The 17915-nt window shown below is 50.5% G+C and overlaps 6 protein-coding genes across 6 annotated transcripts; 3 read left to right on the plus strand and 3 right to left on the minus strand.

The window, feature by feature from the left end:
• Window positions 1-1099: 1099 nt before the first annotated feature.
• Window positions 1100-2659, minus strand: Z518_03858 (uncharacterized protein; the record flags this gene model as incomplete). Its single annotated transcript, XM_013417567.1, has 1 exon — window positions 1100-2659. The coding sequence occupies one exon, from the start codon at window positions 2657-2659 to the stop codon at window positions 1100-1102; it is 1560 nt and encodes a 519-aa protein (XP_013273021.1).
• A 532-nt stretch (window positions 2660-3191) lies between these two features.
• On the plus strand, window positions 3192-5612 carry Z518_03859 (uncharacterized protein; the record flags this gene model as incomplete). The annotated part of the gene is made up of 1 exon (XM_013417568.1): window positions 3192-5612. One exon carries the CDS (start codon window positions 3192-3194, stop codon window positions 5610-5612), a length of 2421 nt encoding a protein of 806 aa, XP_013273022.1.
• Window positions 5613-6365: 753 nt separating this feature from the next.
• On the plus strand, window positions 6366-7919 carry Z518_03860 (uncharacterized protein; the record flags this gene model as incomplete). The annotated part of the gene is made up of 1 exon (XM_013417569.1): window positions 6366-7919. The coding sequence occupies one exon, from the start codon at window positions 6366-6368 to the stop codon at window positions 7917-7919; it is 1554 nt and encodes a 517-aa protein (XP_013273023.1).
• Window positions 7920-8264: 345 nt separating this feature from the next.
• On the plus strand, window positions 8265-10271 carry Z518_03861 (uncharacterized protein; the record flags this gene model as incomplete). The annotated part of the gene is made up of 1 exon (XM_013417570.1): window positions 8265-10271. The coding sequence occupies one exon, from the start codon at window positions 8265-8267 to the stop codon at window positions 10269-10271; it is 2007 nt and encodes a 668-aa protein (XP_013273024.1).
• Window positions 10272-10708: 437 nt separating this feature from the next.
• On the minus strand, window positions 10709-12310 carry Z518_03862 (uncharacterized protein; the record flags this gene model as incomplete). The annotated part of the gene is made up of 1 exon (XM_013417571.1): window positions 10709-12310. One exon carries the CDS (start codon window positions 12308-12310, stop codon window positions 10709-10711), a length of 1602 nt encoding a protein of 533 aa, XP_013273025.1.
• Window positions 12311-15313: 3003 nt separating this feature from the next.
• On the minus strand, window positions 15314-17713 carry Z518_03863 (uncharacterized protein; the record flags this gene model as incomplete). Its single annotated transcript, XM_013417572.1, has 1 exon — window positions 15314-17713. The coding sequence occupies one exon, from the start codon at window positions 17711-17713 to the stop codon at window positions 15314-15316; it is 2400 nt and encodes a 799-aa protein (XP_013273026.1).
• Window positions 17714-17915: the final 202 nt, after the last annotated feature.

Raw genomic sequence — 17915 nt, forward strand, 5'->3', positions numbered from 1 at the left:
ATTGAATTAACCTCTGGAAACGTCGAAACCACCTGTTGGCTCAGGTCGTTTGGGTCTGGCTTTTCTCCTTCGAAATCGATCTGTCGTTGTCCCTATTGGATTACAGGAAGGGAATCAATATACGTACAAATACGTATAAGGGCGGAGTATACCACAACCACCACTTTCCCTGGCCTGTCAGTGGAGATTTACCTCCAAGCTATCTATCTATTTATTTACACAAGATATACCCACCCAAAAATGTCAAAGATAAGTTATACCAGAACTGACCATTCCTGAATCTTTCTCTTCCTGGCTTGAGACCCCTGTTTCCACCGGCTCAGAAATCCGTCGTGAGAAAGGCGCCAGACTTGGCCAGAGAAACCAGGAAGGAATGAAAAAGGAACCAAAGTCTTGTGACGTTACTGCCAAAGAGGTACTTCCTGCTCTCCCTTTGCTCGCACCCGGGATTGATATTCCAGGATCCCGCATACCATCCATGTCTTCCTCAACACTCACATTCATCATGCATATTTGGCTGAGCTGGACCAGAGGCTACATGTCGTACGGTGCAAGCAAAATCAAAATACCACCAAGCATGCGCTCGATATTTGCTTCTGATTGTTTGGGGCTAGATCATCAGGTTTCGGCCAGCCCATGACTCAAAAAGTCAGGGTCCAAACAATCAGAATTCATGGAGGGTCGGGACGTGCAGAAACCCTAGCATAGCCCTGGCGACGCCATCACCGCTTCTGGGCTGAAGATGGCTTTTTGAATTCAGCCATTGCATGCACACCGGACCAACTGAGCAGGTGGACGGTTTATAGCACACCCATTTCGCACGAGCGGCTGGTTCTGCCAAAGTTTGATCTTTGAAGAGAGAGAGAATATTAAAGAAGGGAAGCGACTGAGGTTGGCGGCTGGCTCGGCCCAGGCTTAAGCACCTCCGCCTGAATATCTCCCCCCCAGATTATAAAACGCTCTCGTACAAAAGAGTTTGAACTTTTGATATATTCCTTTCTTCGGAACATGACCTGAATCTAGATGTACTGAGATCATTCTCGCCCACGTCAGTTAATACTCAAACATGCTCTTACCACAGTTACCTCAGTCTGCGTCTCTAGGACGCCTCCACAGCCTCACCAGGCTCACTCTCTACCTCGACGCTTTTGCCCTTCTCCGACTTCTTTCGTTTCTCCTCTTCCTCAATTTCCTTCAATCTCCTCTGACCCTCCTCATTGGTAGCATCAATGACACCTTCTTGAAGACTCAGCATTCCACCTTGGCCCAGCAATTCCACAATCTCTTCTGCCTCATCGACGCTCATTTTTCCAAGCACCAAGTTCACCTCGTCCAGACTGCCACTTTCGAGAGCACGTTGCAGCCCTGGTGGGAAACGGTCGAAAATCTCACGCGCTTGCTGCTCAACAGGATCCTCCGAGCCAGCTTGTGGGACGTTGATGTGGATTTCTGTGCCAGGCTCAACCGCATGCAGTTGGATCTGCTCCACTCCAGCTGGATCATTACCTTCCTCCTTGCTTAATTCTGCTGCTCGAGTTCTGATACGACCATATGTCTCGGCTAGATCTTTGTTGAAGACTTGCTGGGCTTGATGACCTTTTGTTGTGATGCGCCTGAAAAACATTGCAACACCGTCCCGGCCGAGTTGCCGACAATATTGAATGAGAAGACTCTGATGGACACAAGTTCGAGCATAGGTATCTTGACCCTTCATTTGGGCATTGAATGCTTCGATCATCAATGCGTCTTGTGTTCGTTCATTCATAATTCCTGGATGCTCCGAGATGAATTGGAGACATGCTCGGTAGTCACCTAGCTTGATTTTGGCAAACTGTTTGCCCTCCGGCGTAAGTTTCAGATTCGTTCCGTCCCCTTCTTCGCCTTCATGTTTGTCAAGCAGTGCATCATCCTCGATATCTGCCTCCGCGCCGGAAGAGACGGTAACATCTGGGGGTTTGGGGGCATCTCGTGTCGCCGAGCTTAACCCTTTGGGTGCATTTATTAGTTCGACTGTTTTGGTTGTCTCTCTGGGTTTCTCTTTCTCGGTGGCTTTCGGTTTCGATTTGTTCACATGGGAGGAATTAAAACCATCATGTATATCCTCACTCGTAATCTTGGCTTTCGCTTCCTTTTCCAACTGCGCCAGTCGCTTCAGCAAATCTTGCTGTAGCTTCTGAACCTTTGTCAAGTGGCCACCGACTCCCTCCACAAAATCCTTGTAGCGATCTGTCGACTTCTTCTCATCGATCTCCTTCTTCACTTGGTCAACCAAAGTCCCCATCATCCGGGAATAGCGTGGTTGTGGTTCCTTCTCGTGTGTGTAAATGCCCTCTGGTGGTTTGGGTGGTTCATCTTTGGCAGGATCGCCGGCGCTCTCGATCAGCGACTGAAATACAATCTCATCAGGATTCTTCTTGTTTGCATCGTCTTGGTGCTTCTTTAGCGCATCCAGAAGGGCATTGATGCGTTCCAAGAGGCCATCGTTGATGATCCGTTCATATTTGAGAGTTTCTATTTCGTGCTTTCGCTGGGCTCGTTGTTCGTGGATCTGACGTTGCTTTGCTCGGATAAAACTTTTGGTGTCGACATTGGGATGGACCTCAACATCGGAGTCGTCTGATACTTCGAGCCTATCCCATTTATCGTAGGAAATCGGCATGGTGACGAAATTTGGAGATAGACGCTGTGCACAATACGGGGAAGGCCGTAATGGTACGGTCAAGAAGAACACAGTGGACTCGGTGCGAGGTTATGGAATATCTAGGCAAGGGTCGTCGCCGCTGCCTTTCGCGTCGGTGCTCGATATTAACGAGGATTCTTCTAGAAAGATATAGGTGGTTTGATAGTTGGCGTGTAATACCCGTGACCAGGGGGGTAAGGGACTTTGATCCGGCCTATTCGCAACTTGCTCGCTTGTCAATGCTGAATGTGTATTGCCGAATGTGGATTACCTAAGTACCCTTTGGCTGGGCCGGTCAATCATCTTCCCGTGGCATCGTCATTAGTGACCCACGTCGGCGCAGGCACCTCTTCTCATCTCTTTTCTTCAATGTCATAGTATTTGCTTGAATTCAACGTCACTCTGCCAGTGTCCCTCCCCAAACCCTCTTTCTCCCAGCTGTCGCCGACATGAAGCGGAGGGGAGAGATCCTTTTGTTTCGTTAACCTCTTCTATCCCTCCCATCACCGGCATGTTAGCCTCGCGCAGCTTTGTGCTGCTCGGTGTTCGGCCCTTTCAACATGGACCTCGATTAAATCAACTGGATCAGAAAATTCTTCTCTCCTTATACGATTCCTCTCCTCGACACTCACGGATAACATATCCGCCTCACACTCACGCGCAATCTCGAAGCTCCCATGGCTTCGACGTCGCCCGTCCATTCGATAACGTAGGCAGATCAGCTCTCACACAATTCCCACCCTTTACATCCTCTCGTTCAAGCATACTTGCGCAGGCCAGATGTTTTTCGAGCTGTCGAGCACTCCGTGAATCTCCAACGCCCGTCATTAAAGAGCAGGCCAGGTCAAAGTCGCACGATGACGATGCCGATGAGGAGGAAGGATTTCAGAAAAGTGAGAAAGCGAGTCAGGCCTTGCACGTCAATTTGAGCGCCAGACTGTCAAAAGAAGGCTCTGCGGGCAAAAATGCGGGCCTGGGCGAAGTATGGCGACTCATTAAAATTGCCCAACCAGAAGCCAAAGTCCTGGCATGGGCTTTTTTGCTCCTGTTGATTTCGTCCGGGATCACCATGTCTATTCCCTTCTCTATCGGCAAGATCTTGGATATCGCCACCAAAGGCGGAGCAAAGACTGAAGGTCCAGAGGCCGAAGAAAAAACCGACATGCTCTTTGGCCTTAGCTTGACGACATTCTACGCCGCTCTCGTTGGGGTCCTCGCTACTGGTGCCGCTGCCAACTATGGGCGAATTATCATTCTTCGAATTGTTGGAGAAAGAATTGTTGCTAGACTCCGGTCCAAGCTCTTTCGGCAAACCTACGTCCAAAATGCAGAGTTCTTCGATGCAAATCGGGTTGGTGATTTGATTTCGAGACTCAGTTCTGACACCATCATTGTTGGCAAATCTATCACCCAAAATCTTTCCGATGGCCTTCGTGCTTTCGTCAGTGGAGCAGCCGGATTCGGTCTCATGGCGTGGGTGTCTCTCAAACTAACTGGAATATTGGCGCTGCTCTTCCCGCCCGTGGCCATTGGGGCCTTCTTATATGGGCGAGCCATCCGGAACCTGAGTCGAAAGATTCAAAAGAATCTTGGAACACTCACCAAAATCGCCGAAGAAAGACTTGGAAATGTCCGGACCTCACAAGCCTTCGCAGGCGAAATTCTCGAAGTCCATCGGTACAATACACAAGTACGAAAAATATTCGAGTTGGGCAAAAGGGAGTCTTTGATCAGCGCGACTTTCTTCTCTTCCACAGGGTTTATGGGAAACATGACCGTTTTGACGCTTCTTTACGTTGGTGGTGGTATGGTGTCGAACGGAACAATCAGTATTGGTGAACTGACCTCATTTCTCATGTACACTGTCTACGCCGGATCGTCCCTCTTTGGGCTTTCATCATTCTATTCAGAGCTCATGAAAGGCGTTGGAGCAGCATCCAGATTGTTTGAATTGCAAGACCGCCAACCAACCATCTCCCCGACCAAGGGCCAGAAAGTGGTATCAGCAAGAGGACCCATTCGGTTCGAGGATCTCTCCTTTAGCTACCCTACCAGGCCTGCGGTTAAAATCTTTCAACATCTCGATTTTGAGATCCCTCAAGGCTCTAACGTGGCCATTGTCGGTCCCTCTGGTGGAGGAAAGAGTACGATTGCTTCCCTGATCTTGCGGTTCTATACACCCACAGAAGGTCGAATCCTGATCGATGGCAAGGATATCTCGACGATGAATGTCAAATCTCTCCGAAGGAAAATTGGCATTGTCTCGCAAGAGCCAGTACTATTCTCGGGCACCATTGCGGAAAATATCGCGTACGGGAGACCTCACGCCACTCGAGCAGAAATCATGCGCGCGGCGAGAAGAGCCAATTGTCAATTCATCAGCGACTTCCCTGATGGTTTGGACACATTTGTTGGCGCCCGTGGAACACAATTGTCGGGCGGCCAGAAGCAGCGAATTGCCATTGCACGGGCTTTGGTGAAGCAACCGGATATTTTGATATTGGATGAAGCTACCTCTGCTCTCGATGCGGAATCCGAAACTCTCGTCAATCAGGCACTCGCTTCATTGCTTCAGGGGAGTAACACCACCATCTCGATTGCCCACCGTCTTTCAACAATCAAGCGGTCTGACACTATCATTTGTCTTGGCAGTGATGGTCGGGTGGCCGAAATGGGGTCCTACAAGGAGCTCAGCAGTCGACCTGACGGTGCCTTCTCCAAACTGATGGAATGGCAGATGCATGAAGGCGAGAAAGCTCGGGTCGACATAAGCAAGCTAGCCATTGATCCAGATCGAACGGGCCCACCGGACGAGAAGGATGAGATTGAAGTGCTGTTGAGCGAGCCTAGTGAAGGAGAGAATGACGAGGAAATCGAGGGCAGGAAGGCACAGGAGACAATCACCGAAGCCGTGGAAGAGAAAACGAAATGACGGAAGCGTCCGTTCCAGCGAAGAAGATTGCTTCATCCCTGAAACATGCGAAATTCGACTTCTGCACATGGGATTCTCCCACCGAGGATCAGCAAACCAAAAGATACGAGGCTCAAAGCTAGCCCCCGGGAGGAACAGTCTCTCCTCAAGATGTATTGTTGATATACGGTCGTCGCCGCAAATAGATAGGACTGGGGAGCTGCGTAGCAGAGCCGTTGACAGGTTGACGGGACGTCGGACAGGTGGTACAGAAGGATGTCAACGTCACTCAGTGCTGTAATATTGGTATTTCGAAGTGAATGAAAAGATTTTCCCTGCTCTATAAGCTGCGATAATATACCGTCGCATACGAAGAGCTGGGGGAATTAGCACATGCATTTTCGGTGTGGGCCAATCTGCGGTTGATCTTGATAGCCCCAACAAGTCGAAAATGGGCTCGCTCCCCACCATCTTCGTCGATGTGCACGCCTCCAGTGTGTGTACATTGCAGCAAAACACAGGTCAGTGGTGCAGCAGGTGTCGTGTTACATACCACCTTTTCGCCATGTGCTCCCGTTTTTGCCTTTAGCCATCCCGCCTAGAAACGCGTCCCTGATGCATCCCATCCCTTTCAAATTCCCTCCCTATTCCGTCATGTCAGCCACCGACTTCTCTCCCTTCTTCTTGTATCGTCCTCCCCCACTCGGACGAGGGTGATGACTGTGGTTGATGGGTGAAGGCGGGGATTAAGAGAAGGAGACTCTATCTCTCACAATGGATCATCATCTAACCAACTTGACAATGACAACAAACGTACATACTATGGTCACTGAGGCCCACGACATGACTACCAAGGCCTTTACTGATGTCAAAGCACCCGTCGAAGTTCCCAATGGAACTATCAATAAATCCCAACCCGGGCCCAAGTTTCGCAGCAAGTACCGTCATGTTGCGGCTTTGCATTCCAAGGTGCAACCATCCTGCCTGAGCCATGAGACGCCAGAGACACCGAGCTTCATCGGATTTCGCAACCTCATGGTTCTGACGATTATTGTCATGAATCTACGTCTGGTCGTGGAAAATGCTAAAAAGTACGGTCTCCTGATCACACTCAAGTCGAACCTGCGCAGTCAAGACATCAAGACTGCGCTGGTTCTCTACGCTCTCACTCCGTGTCATCTATTTGTCGCCTACATCATTGAGCGAGTCGCAATGGAAAACGCCAAAGGAGTTGTTGGAAGGCGAAAAAAGACTGACCCGGACGGGAAAACACCCGAGACCGAGAAAGAGAAGAAGGATTTTTATTATACTTGGTGGTGGATTGCAGTTGCACATACCTTGAATGCCTCACTGGCGTTATTGATCACCAGCTCTGTGGTGTACTACCATATCCACAATCCCGGTCTGGGCATGATCAGCGAACTTCATGCCATTGTCGTTTGGCTGAAGACTTGCTCTTATGCATTCACCAATCGAGATCTTCGACATGCTATGCTGCATCCGGGGGGTCCTGAATCAGCTTTGCCCGAGATCTACTCTAAATGCCCCTATCCCAGGAATATCTCTCTGGGCAATTTATGTTACTTCTGGTGGGCTCCAACACTGGTTTATCAACCATGCTATCCACGGACCGAGAGAGTAAGATGGTCGTTTTTCTTCAAACGCTTGGGGGAAGTGGTCGCTCTGAGTGTATTTATTTGGCTCACCTGTGCGCAATATGCGGTCCCCGTTTTACACAATTCTCTTGGGGGAATGGCTGTGCTTGACTTCTCCGCCATTGCAGAGCGATTGATGAAACTTTCCACCATATCCTTGATTGTTTGGTTGGCTGGATTCTTTGCCTTGTTCCAGTCCTTCTTGAATGCTTTGGCGGAAATCATGATGTTCGGGGATCGGGTGTTCTACGAAGACTGGTGGAACAGCACAAGTTTGAAGATGTATTGGTCTACCTGGAACAAACCGGTCTACCACTTCATGCGCAGACACATCTATTCTCCACTGTTGGGCCGGGGATGGTCACACCAAGCAGCCAGTGCCTGGGTATTCGTGTTCTCCGGATTCCTCCACGAGCTGGCTGTGGGTGTACCTTCTCACAGTATTCTTGGTGTCGCTTTCCTTGGAATGGTCCTTCAGCTACCTTTGATCCAGTGTACAGAACCATTGGCCAAGAAAGAAGGAACTGGCAAAGTCATTGGTAATTGTATATTTTGGATCAATTTTGTGTTTGTGGGACAGCCTTTGGCGGCCATGATCTACTTCTTCTCATGGCAAGCCAAATATGGGAATTTGAGCGAAATCGGTACTAGTAATTGGGCTGCAAAATGGTAGATCTAGAATCTAGTTCAATAAAACACGTTAACTTATATATACACGGTAAACTGATGTCCACCTTACCGGCCTCCCTCACGTGACCTCATATATGCACATATGGACTTGCAAACCACTTACTTTGAGCTTCGGTCCCTTCACCATGTATCACTTGATCTAAATGTTTTGACAAACTCTCAGATTCGAGACTCCTTGCTGGCCTGAAATTAGCACATCTATCCTTAACCCCCGCTTTTCTCGTTTGACGGCTGTTTCCCTTCACTCCCGTTCTCTCGCATACCGGACGCCATCAACTGGCCCTTTGAGTCCAAATCACCGACTCAATGAGCCCATATCTTCTTTGCCATGGCCAATGCTTTAGATGACCAACCAGAAGGTGGTTTCCGCCGCAGGAGGCCGCGTCCAATTACCGACTATGGCTCATCCATCGTTCAGTGGATGAGCAATCGAAAACCGGCATATAAGGGGAGCCATCACTACGAACAGGAGCGACCAAGTCAAAGCTACGTCTTCGACATATTGCCCCCACCGGCCAAGCTTGACTCTCCAGCCGAGTCAATACCTGTTCGACATTTGCATACTTCTTTGGGAAAATCTAAAAAGCCTGTCACGGTGGTTCGATGGATGCCTGAAGGACGCCGACTTCTTGCTGGTGTTCACAATGGTGAATTCATGCTATGGAATGGCATGTCATTCAACTTTGAGACCGTCACGGCTATGGGTTCAAGCTCACTCCGCGCTGCTGAATGGTCGAATCGAAAAGATTGGCTCGTCGCCGCTAACGACGAAGGAACAGTCTACTACCTGCAGCAAACGTTGAATAACCCCCATCAATTCAAAGGTCACGACGCGCCCATTAGAGATCTCGCTTTTGCGCCAACCGACACCAAATTCGTCACTGCATCGGACGACAATACTCTAAAGATTTGGGATTTCACCTCCTCCACCAACGAATCTACTTTCAGTGACCACGGTTGGGACGTCAAGGCCTGTGACTGGCACCCAACTAAAGGCCTCGTCGTCTCGGGAAGCAAAGACCACAGCGTCCGACTATGGGATCCTCGTACCTCACGCAACCTGACGACTCTTCATGGCCATAAGAATGCCATTACGGCCACAGTATTCAGCAGACTCCGTGACCAACTTCTTGCTACGGCTGGCCGGGACTGTCAAACGCGCATATTTGATCTCCGTATGATGCGAGATGTGGCTATTCTCCGTGGGCACGAGAAAGGCGTCACCACGCTATCATGGCATCCGATTCACCCATGTTTAATCAGCACGGGCGGCGATGACGGGTCACTGCACTCCTACCTCCTGACCGAACCCAACACGCCGCCTGGCGTTTCTTCAACATCAATATCCACGTATGCTTCCGCCGATCCACGCTCTGCTCCCGCCCAATCCATTTACCCTGCCCACCGGATCCCCCACGCACATGACTCGTCGATATGGTCCCTCGATTGGCATCCGCTGGGACATATCCTCTCCTCAGGGTCAAATGATCACTACACACGGTTCTGGTCACGATCTCAGCCGGGCCAGGCAACTTGCTTCATAGACCAATTCCACCTGGGTGAAGAAGGCGCCGAGGCACAAGGAACTTGGAATCGGAAATTCGGCCGGAAACAGGCCAAGGAGCAGGAAGAGCAAGAAGCCGAAGACGAAGCGGAAGGACTGGAAGACCAAGCTGCTGTCCAAAGCCAACAATCTGGTATTCCGGGCTTCTCAATACCAGGCCTCCCCGGCTTGTCTGACATGAGTCTGAACGGCACAACCACCCAACCGGCCCAACCAGCACCCTCCGTGCCTGGCATCAATATCCCCCCGCCCCCATTGTCTCTGCTTCCGGGTCTGCAGAACGGTCCTGCAACGAACACCGCCCCCTCACAACAGGCTGGGGCTCGGATTCCGCCTCCACCTCTACCCTTCCCACCCGTGCCCGGCGTAGATGCAGAATCCCTTCAACGCCTCCTGGCCATGTCTCAACCAGGTCAACCACACAACAACGCACGATCGTCAGCGCCCATGCCTCCCGGTCTGGGTTCAGGATCTGTACCCCCGCCGCCAATCGACTTTACCAAACTCAATCTTCCTCCTGGGTTCACTCCCCCTCCAGCCCCGGCGCCCGGCCAACTACCACCGTCGCCGTCCAATGCCGCAATGGGACTGCCTGGTCTCTCTTCATCGAGTATTCCCGGGCTCGGCGGTGGGGGAATCCTAGCAGGAAGTTCTGCGATCAACTCACCAACGAACGCAAACGAGGGCGTGCGAAAGCGCGCACCGTTGCCGAGTCAGCGCGATGGGTTCAAGGCCGAGCAAGCGAAAGGCAATTATCGGGCCGCAAGATGAAAAGTGGTTGTGGATCTACGCCATGCATATGCGGTCATACATTACACTGTTGTGCTCATGGAAATATTCGAGGATGCGCAAGAGAGGGGCGTTGGTGTGTGATAACTGCACCGCATTGAATGGAATGGAGCAGGATAAGATGTGATCAAACGTGGACGGAGTTCTTGGGATAGGATAGGTTAGAAATGGCCATGTGGTCGAAAGCCGCTGGTTGCGAATCGTATCGATCTGATCGACTGATTCATGGAGAGATTTTTGAAATCGACGTGGTACCAAAAGCCCAAATGAAAGAGGGAGAACGGATAGGGAGTACAATATTATATGAGACGGAGCTTTCCACAAAGATACCTGCTTTGTTTTTTTCCCCCCTGTTTTCGTCTTGCTTCTTTTATCTAGCTAGCCAGATAGTTATCTTTGCTGCCAGAACAGCCGTAAGATCAAGGGGTATCCGTATCTAGCACACCGTTCTCCCTTAATGCACTTCGGTCCATATCATGATCTCCATGTCTATCACTGTCACCATGTCCACCGTGCATGTGCACATCTCCATCCCCGTCCATATCCATCGTCATGTTCATATCCATATCGTTATCACCACCCGTCATTGTCATCCGGTCGGGGCCATTATCTTCGCCCTCAAGGATCCAGACTCTAATGTCACGGTCCTTGCCGCCGCTAACCAAGAGGCCTTTGCCGGCTTTAGTCCGACCGAAATCCACGCCGAGCACGACATCCATGTGGCCCCTGCCGCGCCAGAGGACTTCTTTGCTCGTCACGTCCCATGCAAGCACGTCGCCGTCTTCCGAACCACTGGCGACGAAGGCCTCGAGACTCCGAAGACCATTTGAAAAGTGAGAGTAGCTGCCTACGGTGCCGGAGAGGCTGTATTCTTGGTTGAGGTGACCCTGGTAGGTCTTGACGCAGGTGCCCTCCGTGTAGCGCCAAAGGCGGATGGAGTTGTCAAGAGTCCAGGCGAGGACGAATTTACCGTTGGGTGTGAAACGCACCGCGGTCACGGGTCGTCGGTCCTCGTCGACGAGTGTTTTTAAACACTGACCTGTTCCGGCGTCCCAGATGCGGATCAGACCGTCGCCGGCGCATGAGCAGACCATAGTTCCGTCGCGGAGGAAGTCCACGCCACCTACGGGATCGGAATGAGCGGGTAGATTGCGCATGACTCGGCCTGAGCGCACGTCCCAGAGAAAAACGGCTTCGTCGTATGAGCCCGAAACTAACATGTTACCCTTGGGGCTAAAGGCGAGAGAGTAAACGTAGTTGCTATGTCCGGTGAGTGGGGAGGGGGAGATGGGAAAATCGGAGGCCAATGGAGACCAGAGGAGAATGGATTTGTCGTCGCTGGCCGAGGCGAGTGTGTAAGGTGGACCGACAGGAGACCATGCGATGGCATTGACGCCTGCAAGATGAGCGCGCAGGGTGCGCAAGTGTTTGAAGGTTGTATCGGATGTTGGATCTGCAGGAACGGAGTAGATGTGTATGGCATTGTCGGCAGAAGCGGTGGCCAGAAGAACCATATCCGGGGAGAACTTGAGAGATGTGATCCCTCTTGCATGGGCACGGGAGATATTGAGTAGCGGAGTAAAGTTCAAGGACTTTGGTTTCTCTGATGGTTGCGGAATAGGCGAGACTGAGCGAGACTGAGAGCGTGGGCGATCTAGCGAGGACGTGTAAGATCTCGACCGGGATCTGGAGTGCCGTCGTGTATGTGACCTGGAGAGTTGTTGATGTTCTGGTGCAGAGTCGTACGTTGAGCTGCCAGTTGGACTTCTGCTTGAGCGTCTCCTCGGAGAAGAACGACTCCTTGAGCGGCGACGATGAGGTGTGTCGTCTCGACTGGCATCTCTACTTCTGGAACTTGAGTATGTCCTCCCTCTTCTTGAATGCAGCCTTGATCGAGTCGAATCGGAAAGTCTTCGCGGGAGAGGATGGGATCTTGGGTCGGCGAAGGAATTTCGAGATGAGGATGAGTCTGCGCTGGAGGTGCGACGTCGTTTGGACGGTAGGTATCGGTCTTGATCCATTCTCAGGATGAGAGGAATCAAAGAACCCTCCCAGGACAATTGAGAGTCTGATGGTCGTGTTCGATGAAGAAATTCCCTATAAGGTCTTCGCTAAGTGGGAAACGCGCCGCTGCAGGCGGACGCGCCAGGAGGAGGTCCCGATTGGGAAAAATTGGTAATGCCGCTATTTTCCCCGCCAGCCAGAAATATACAATTCAGGTGGCCAGTGGGGGTGTATTTCAAGGTCGGCTACTAATTCGTCCTTTGTTCCCTTTCGAACTCTCTTCCGTGCCTTACTCTTTTATCTTCTACTTCCACCAACTTCCAAAGTATGAGTCCTTACTCCGGCCCAGCCGGACCAAGATATCCTTCGAGGCATCCTCCATCTCCTTAATTGTAGCCTATTTCATGACTCCCTTCTCATCGTCAATCAGACTCGGAGCATCATTACTTGTGCCACAGCGAGCCCGGCTGGACCATATAGGCCATGGAAGATCAGTGCGAGGGGTGACGATTTCCATATCTCTGTTTGATCAAGGGCAAAGAATATCAAAGTGAAAGAACCAATGATGCCGAAAACGCCACCAATGGCCCACCTGACAGGGAGACAGTTTGCATGATGCAACACCTGGCCTTCTACCTGCGTACCATGGTTCGAGTTCCCATTCTGCGGATGTAAACCACCATGGATTGCGTGACGCTTTGAAACGCGGCATCGATCGACCCAAAGGTCATTTTGATGGAATTGTAGATCATCTGTATAGTCTGGGGACTTTCGAATTCGACGAGGGAGAGGCTCGTGCTCATTTGGCGCAGTGAGGTTTCCGGTGGAGACGAGTGGGAGGTAGTCGAATTCGAGGCCGAAGGTGAAAGAAGAATCAATTACATAGAGGCACTGTTCCACTAGCATCGACTGAGGAAAGGATATGTCTGCGGCGACTTTTTCAGTGGGATTCCCGCTGATGTTGTGGAGAAGCCAATGGCTGGTTGTCGACGAGGCTAGCAGGGGTATTATCATCTGAGGCACCTCAGTATATTGAGCGGGGCGTAGACACTGTCAGATTCTTGAATAGTTTCCCGGATATGATTGTAGCGTTGTAGGTCTGTGCACAAGTCACAACTTTCACCTTCCTCAATGTACTGTGGCATTATCGGCCGCGGTCTCACAACCAACATCGAGATCTTCCTCCCCAGTGTCAAGTATAAGATTCTGGAAGGAAGTCTTCCCTGCCAGAATTTGAATAGGAAAGTCCCCACCAAAGACTCCCATGACGCTCAGATTTGGCTGGCCGCGCCTAAAGGACGTTCAATCCTGAGGGCAGGCTAGTACGGAGGAAGGGTGAATTACCACAACCTAGGTGGTATTGACCGTCGGAACACACCTTTGAATATTGGACCCGATCTCTCACGTCCTGACACTTGCTACAGTACCAGACTGTGCTATAAGTTGTCGGAAAGGTACAGTAGCCGGTCGGGCACAAGAATTCGACTTGTGCACCTGTAGTGAAGACGCCTGCATTGATTGTTGACTGTATTCCAGGCCTCATAGGCTTGTTCAAGACATTGGTGCTGTCATTTCACCAATAGAATTGCTGCAATCAAAGTAGCGAACAATTTCCTGGGTGATCGGATCTACTGCAAGAAGCTCAATGGTGATAGCGGGGCCGAAAGATGCCAAAGAACATTGTACATGACATCCTTGGGAGTGGTTTGAATGACCCAAGACCGCCGCAACTAGCAGGATCGAAGAGAGGTTTTCCTTTTCCAGGTGTCATCAATGGACCATTTCGGTTACCCGAGGCCTGCCGCAAGGACATACGTCATGGTGGCTTCCATGATCACAGCGTAGATCGAGAGCAGGTGTTGACTGAGATGCGATAAGGCTTTTGGGCCAGATTCTTGTTCTTGTTAGGTTAGAGGATCACAACAATGGCACATGAAGCCAGTAGGAAGATGTTACAAGCCAGAAACTCTGGCCGCGAAACGCTTATGTATTGCTCCCCATAATTCTTTCGCCACTATACTGGCAATTGGCCACCGTGTGGTGTTTTCCTCTGGGACCACTGCATATCCGTGAATGTCATGAGTAGCCCCTGGTTTCTGAGATTGTGTCGTGGCTCGATAGTCGGGACATTTCCTCGCGGCTGAACTGGAATTTGAGCTGTCGATATGACCAGTGGAGACTAGATGGCTAGTATCTTTCCTTGAAGTAATGGTCCAAATGAACACTCTGTTCACTCGTGACAAAGACGTGTGGAGCACAGCTTAAGTCTCGAGCAAGCGCTTAAGCCGTCCAGCCCCCATGTTGCAATGTGTCGGCGGTGCCTGGAGTCGACTCCGATACAGCTTCGCGATCATAATGGTCAATGTGCCTTGCAACGTGAGGTGGGTGCAGCTGGCCAGCGACATCCAGGTCAGATGAGCTAGATCAAGGGGATTGGTAGGTAGAATGCTAAAACTAATCCCACGTTACTTCTGTCCTCACGCGTCTAGAGCTCACGGCCCTCGAGAGCGAATAGTCCGGACTCTTTTGGCAATGCGCTGTGACTGGCGATGGTCAACGTCAATATATCTTGCACTGGTTGACAGGGAGGATGCAGCCTGGAGAAACTAGGCGCATAACGCGACTGGCTGGGTGACGGATCGACAAGGCTAAAGGGTCGGCTCTGCTCCATGGCTTATACAGGAACAGTTTTGGGGTGCCGAGGACACTTCAAGCAAATTGTGACATCTGATACTCGAGCAGGCAGGAAATAAAATCTACGTGACACGTTGGATGACACCTGCATTCATGCTAGGTATCAACTCGTCGTCTATGGGTGGGTTGGGACAGTTGGTGATCGAGAGTGATTATGATGGTTGAAGGCTTGGACAATTGATACAGAATTCACCTTCGTAGGTGGCAGGGAGGGACGATACAGATCGATATATGTTGCTAATGTACAAAGACCAACGGTCACAGCCAGCTGTTGGCTTTCCAAAGGGTGATGAAAAGCACACAAGCAGGTAGCATTTGGCAAAAGCCTAGATGCAGGGATGTTCCAAATCCCCTGGAGGGATCCTCACGATGGCTACTTTTCCATTTTTTAGGTAATGTCTCTTTGCTGCTGAAACTGTTTTTGGTTCAATCTTGCTCTCGAGTGCTTCTGGTGCCGAGGACCGTCGTTGGTGGCCAGACTGCGGGGGATGAAGAAGGTTTGAATCGATAGAGTTGAGTTTTGTCTCTTTTTTTGTATCATTTACTGTCGCTGGGCTTCCTCCCCCAAACACAAAACCCTCTTTTTGGGGGGGAACAAAATCTATTCTGACTGGATCTCCTTTCACACCTGTTGTGGCACTCTCGCCCGAGGCACGACTTCCTCCAAAGGAGAGAGGCCACTTGGGCGGTTCTCGGCAATTGAGAAGGTAAACTCTCTTGGAAATAGATTTGGTCAGTTTGTCGGCCTTGGAGAAATACTTGACGACTGTGGACATGTGTCGAGGAGCCATTTTGCAGATGGTCTTTTCGGCCCCAGTGAAAGCATTCTTCGGCTTCTCTAGGTCAGTCCAAACCTCAACATTACCCTCGGCGCTGGCGAAGAACACTCGGTGTCCAATCTCGGTCCCAAATCGACGTCCAAGACTGTCACGGGCTTGATCTCTGGATGCTCCAGGTATACTGGTAACCCAGCAGAAATCGCGGCACCAGCATATTTCGTCCGACAGGATTGCCGGTTTAGGAGTAACTGATACATCAGACTGGCTCGGATCAGATTCTGGTCTTGCGAAGGTGAAATTAGAGCTGCCGGGGTTACTAAAGTCAGCCTTCTCCGCGGGTCGGGAATGTTCTCCCAATCGAACGATAGAATTCTCTGGTGCTGAGGATCGGCGCTGGTGACCAAACGATGGAAGTTGGAGGAGACGTTTTCCAAAGACATCTGAATGTAGCTGAGCGCTTCTATCTTCAATGCGCTTGAATTTACTATCTTTGTGGATGAATATATGGGAGTCTCGACAATGGAGAAGATACTTTCTTTTCTCGGGGTTGTCTCTTAGTTTTCGCGGGTCGGATTTGTAGAAATCGAATTCGACCACGGTCTCTGAGAAAAAGGGTAGCGTGGTGCAAGAGCAGGCCGACGCAGAAAGCGAGAAGGTTTTCGGCTCGGGCGTATCAGTCCATGCCTCGACGTAGCCGTCGCCAGTGCCGAAGCACACGCGGTCTTCGGCAGACGGTCCAAATAGAAAGCATTGTTTGCACCAGCATATATCTGGATTGCTTATTTCTGCGTCGGTAGCTGGCATTCCAAACCACCAGAGTCTCAAGTCAGATAGACAAATAGATTCATAATTCCGCTCAATGGCAGCCTTTCGCTTCGCAGCAATAGAAGCGATCATTCTAATTGGGCCGACAGATGTGTCAGCATCCTTCTTAACCATGACTTTGTTGTGTATAGGTAATACTAGTGTATTTGCTTTCCAAGTTTGAGCGTCTGTTGCGTCTCCTGAGAGTAAATGATGCTGAGCCTCTTCCACATCCGGGTGTGCGAAAAGTGATGAGGGGAGGTCCGATTCGGAAGAGCTCTCCGCAGGTTGTATAAGCATTGATAATTGTTGTGAGTCATTGCTTGGATGTTCAACGATTCCGCTAGCTTGTACACTTGAACTGACTTGTGATTGATCGGGGGATGGCTTCTCGCGTGTCTCGTTCAATGGAGAAGACCTCAAGCCCGGTGTGCGAGTGCAAGATTCCGGCATCATGTCTCGGCTGGATCGTCCATTTTTCCCTGTCAAAGGCAACATTGAGGTGTCATCACACTGACCATGCGGGTCTGGAACTGGCGTTAATTGGTTGCCGTACAGGAAAAAGTCGAGCCAGCAATATGGCGTGGGAGATCTGAGGCTGTCTAGAAAGACCTTCGTTGCTCTCTCCCAGGAACCTTCAAGGAGGGACGTTAAATAATCGTATGGCATAGGCATGTTATCAATCCACATGTGAACGAGACCGATCGTCATTACGACCGCTGCGAACTTTTCGTGAACAAACACGGTCGGACACTCATCACTGGTCTCTGAATTTGAACGTCCTCGAAGAGAGTGTCCCAAAAGACTCTTGACAATGTCGAATGCTCTCAAGCCTCCTATCCCGAAACTTATTTCGTGATATTTCTCAAAAGAGTTCTTCTGGGGCCTTTTTTGATCAGATATACGATAAAATCCAATCTCGATTATTGCTGAACTTGTTCTCTTTGCAGCAAATATTCGGACGAGGCCAGGTCTGAATTCGGGTTCTGGTAGAGGCGATCGAATCTGTTTGATGGTATCATTGCAGTGCTCAATTGCTGGGAAATAGAGGAAGTGCAGCTCCTTGCTATGCGCTCTTGGTCCAATGTTGATGGACTGTGCTGCTCGAGTCGCTCCTGTGAAGGGGCTCGTTGATCCCTTCATGCTGGTCGTCCGATCCATAGACGAGTTCGAGGCAATTTGCGTACGAGGCAAGCCCGACCTTTGTGGTCTTGACGCCCGGATTTAGGCTAGAAAGGACTCTGGAATATTCATATGAACGGGCCACCTTGGATGCAGCTCCTTGAAAGCTCGTATGAAGTTGCGTCGACCTTTCAGCGATTTGTTTTGGCTCTATCGAGTGGAA

The sequence above is a fragment of the Rhinocladiella mackenziei genome (genome assembly GCF_000835555.1).
Source record: "Rhinocladiella mackenziei CBS 650.93 unplaced genomic scaffold supercont1.3, whole genome shotgun sequence".
Lineage (NCBI taxonomy): Eukaryota > Fungi > Ascomycota > Eurotiomycetes > Chaetothyriales > Herpotrichiellaceae > Rhinocladiella > Rhinocladiella mackenziei.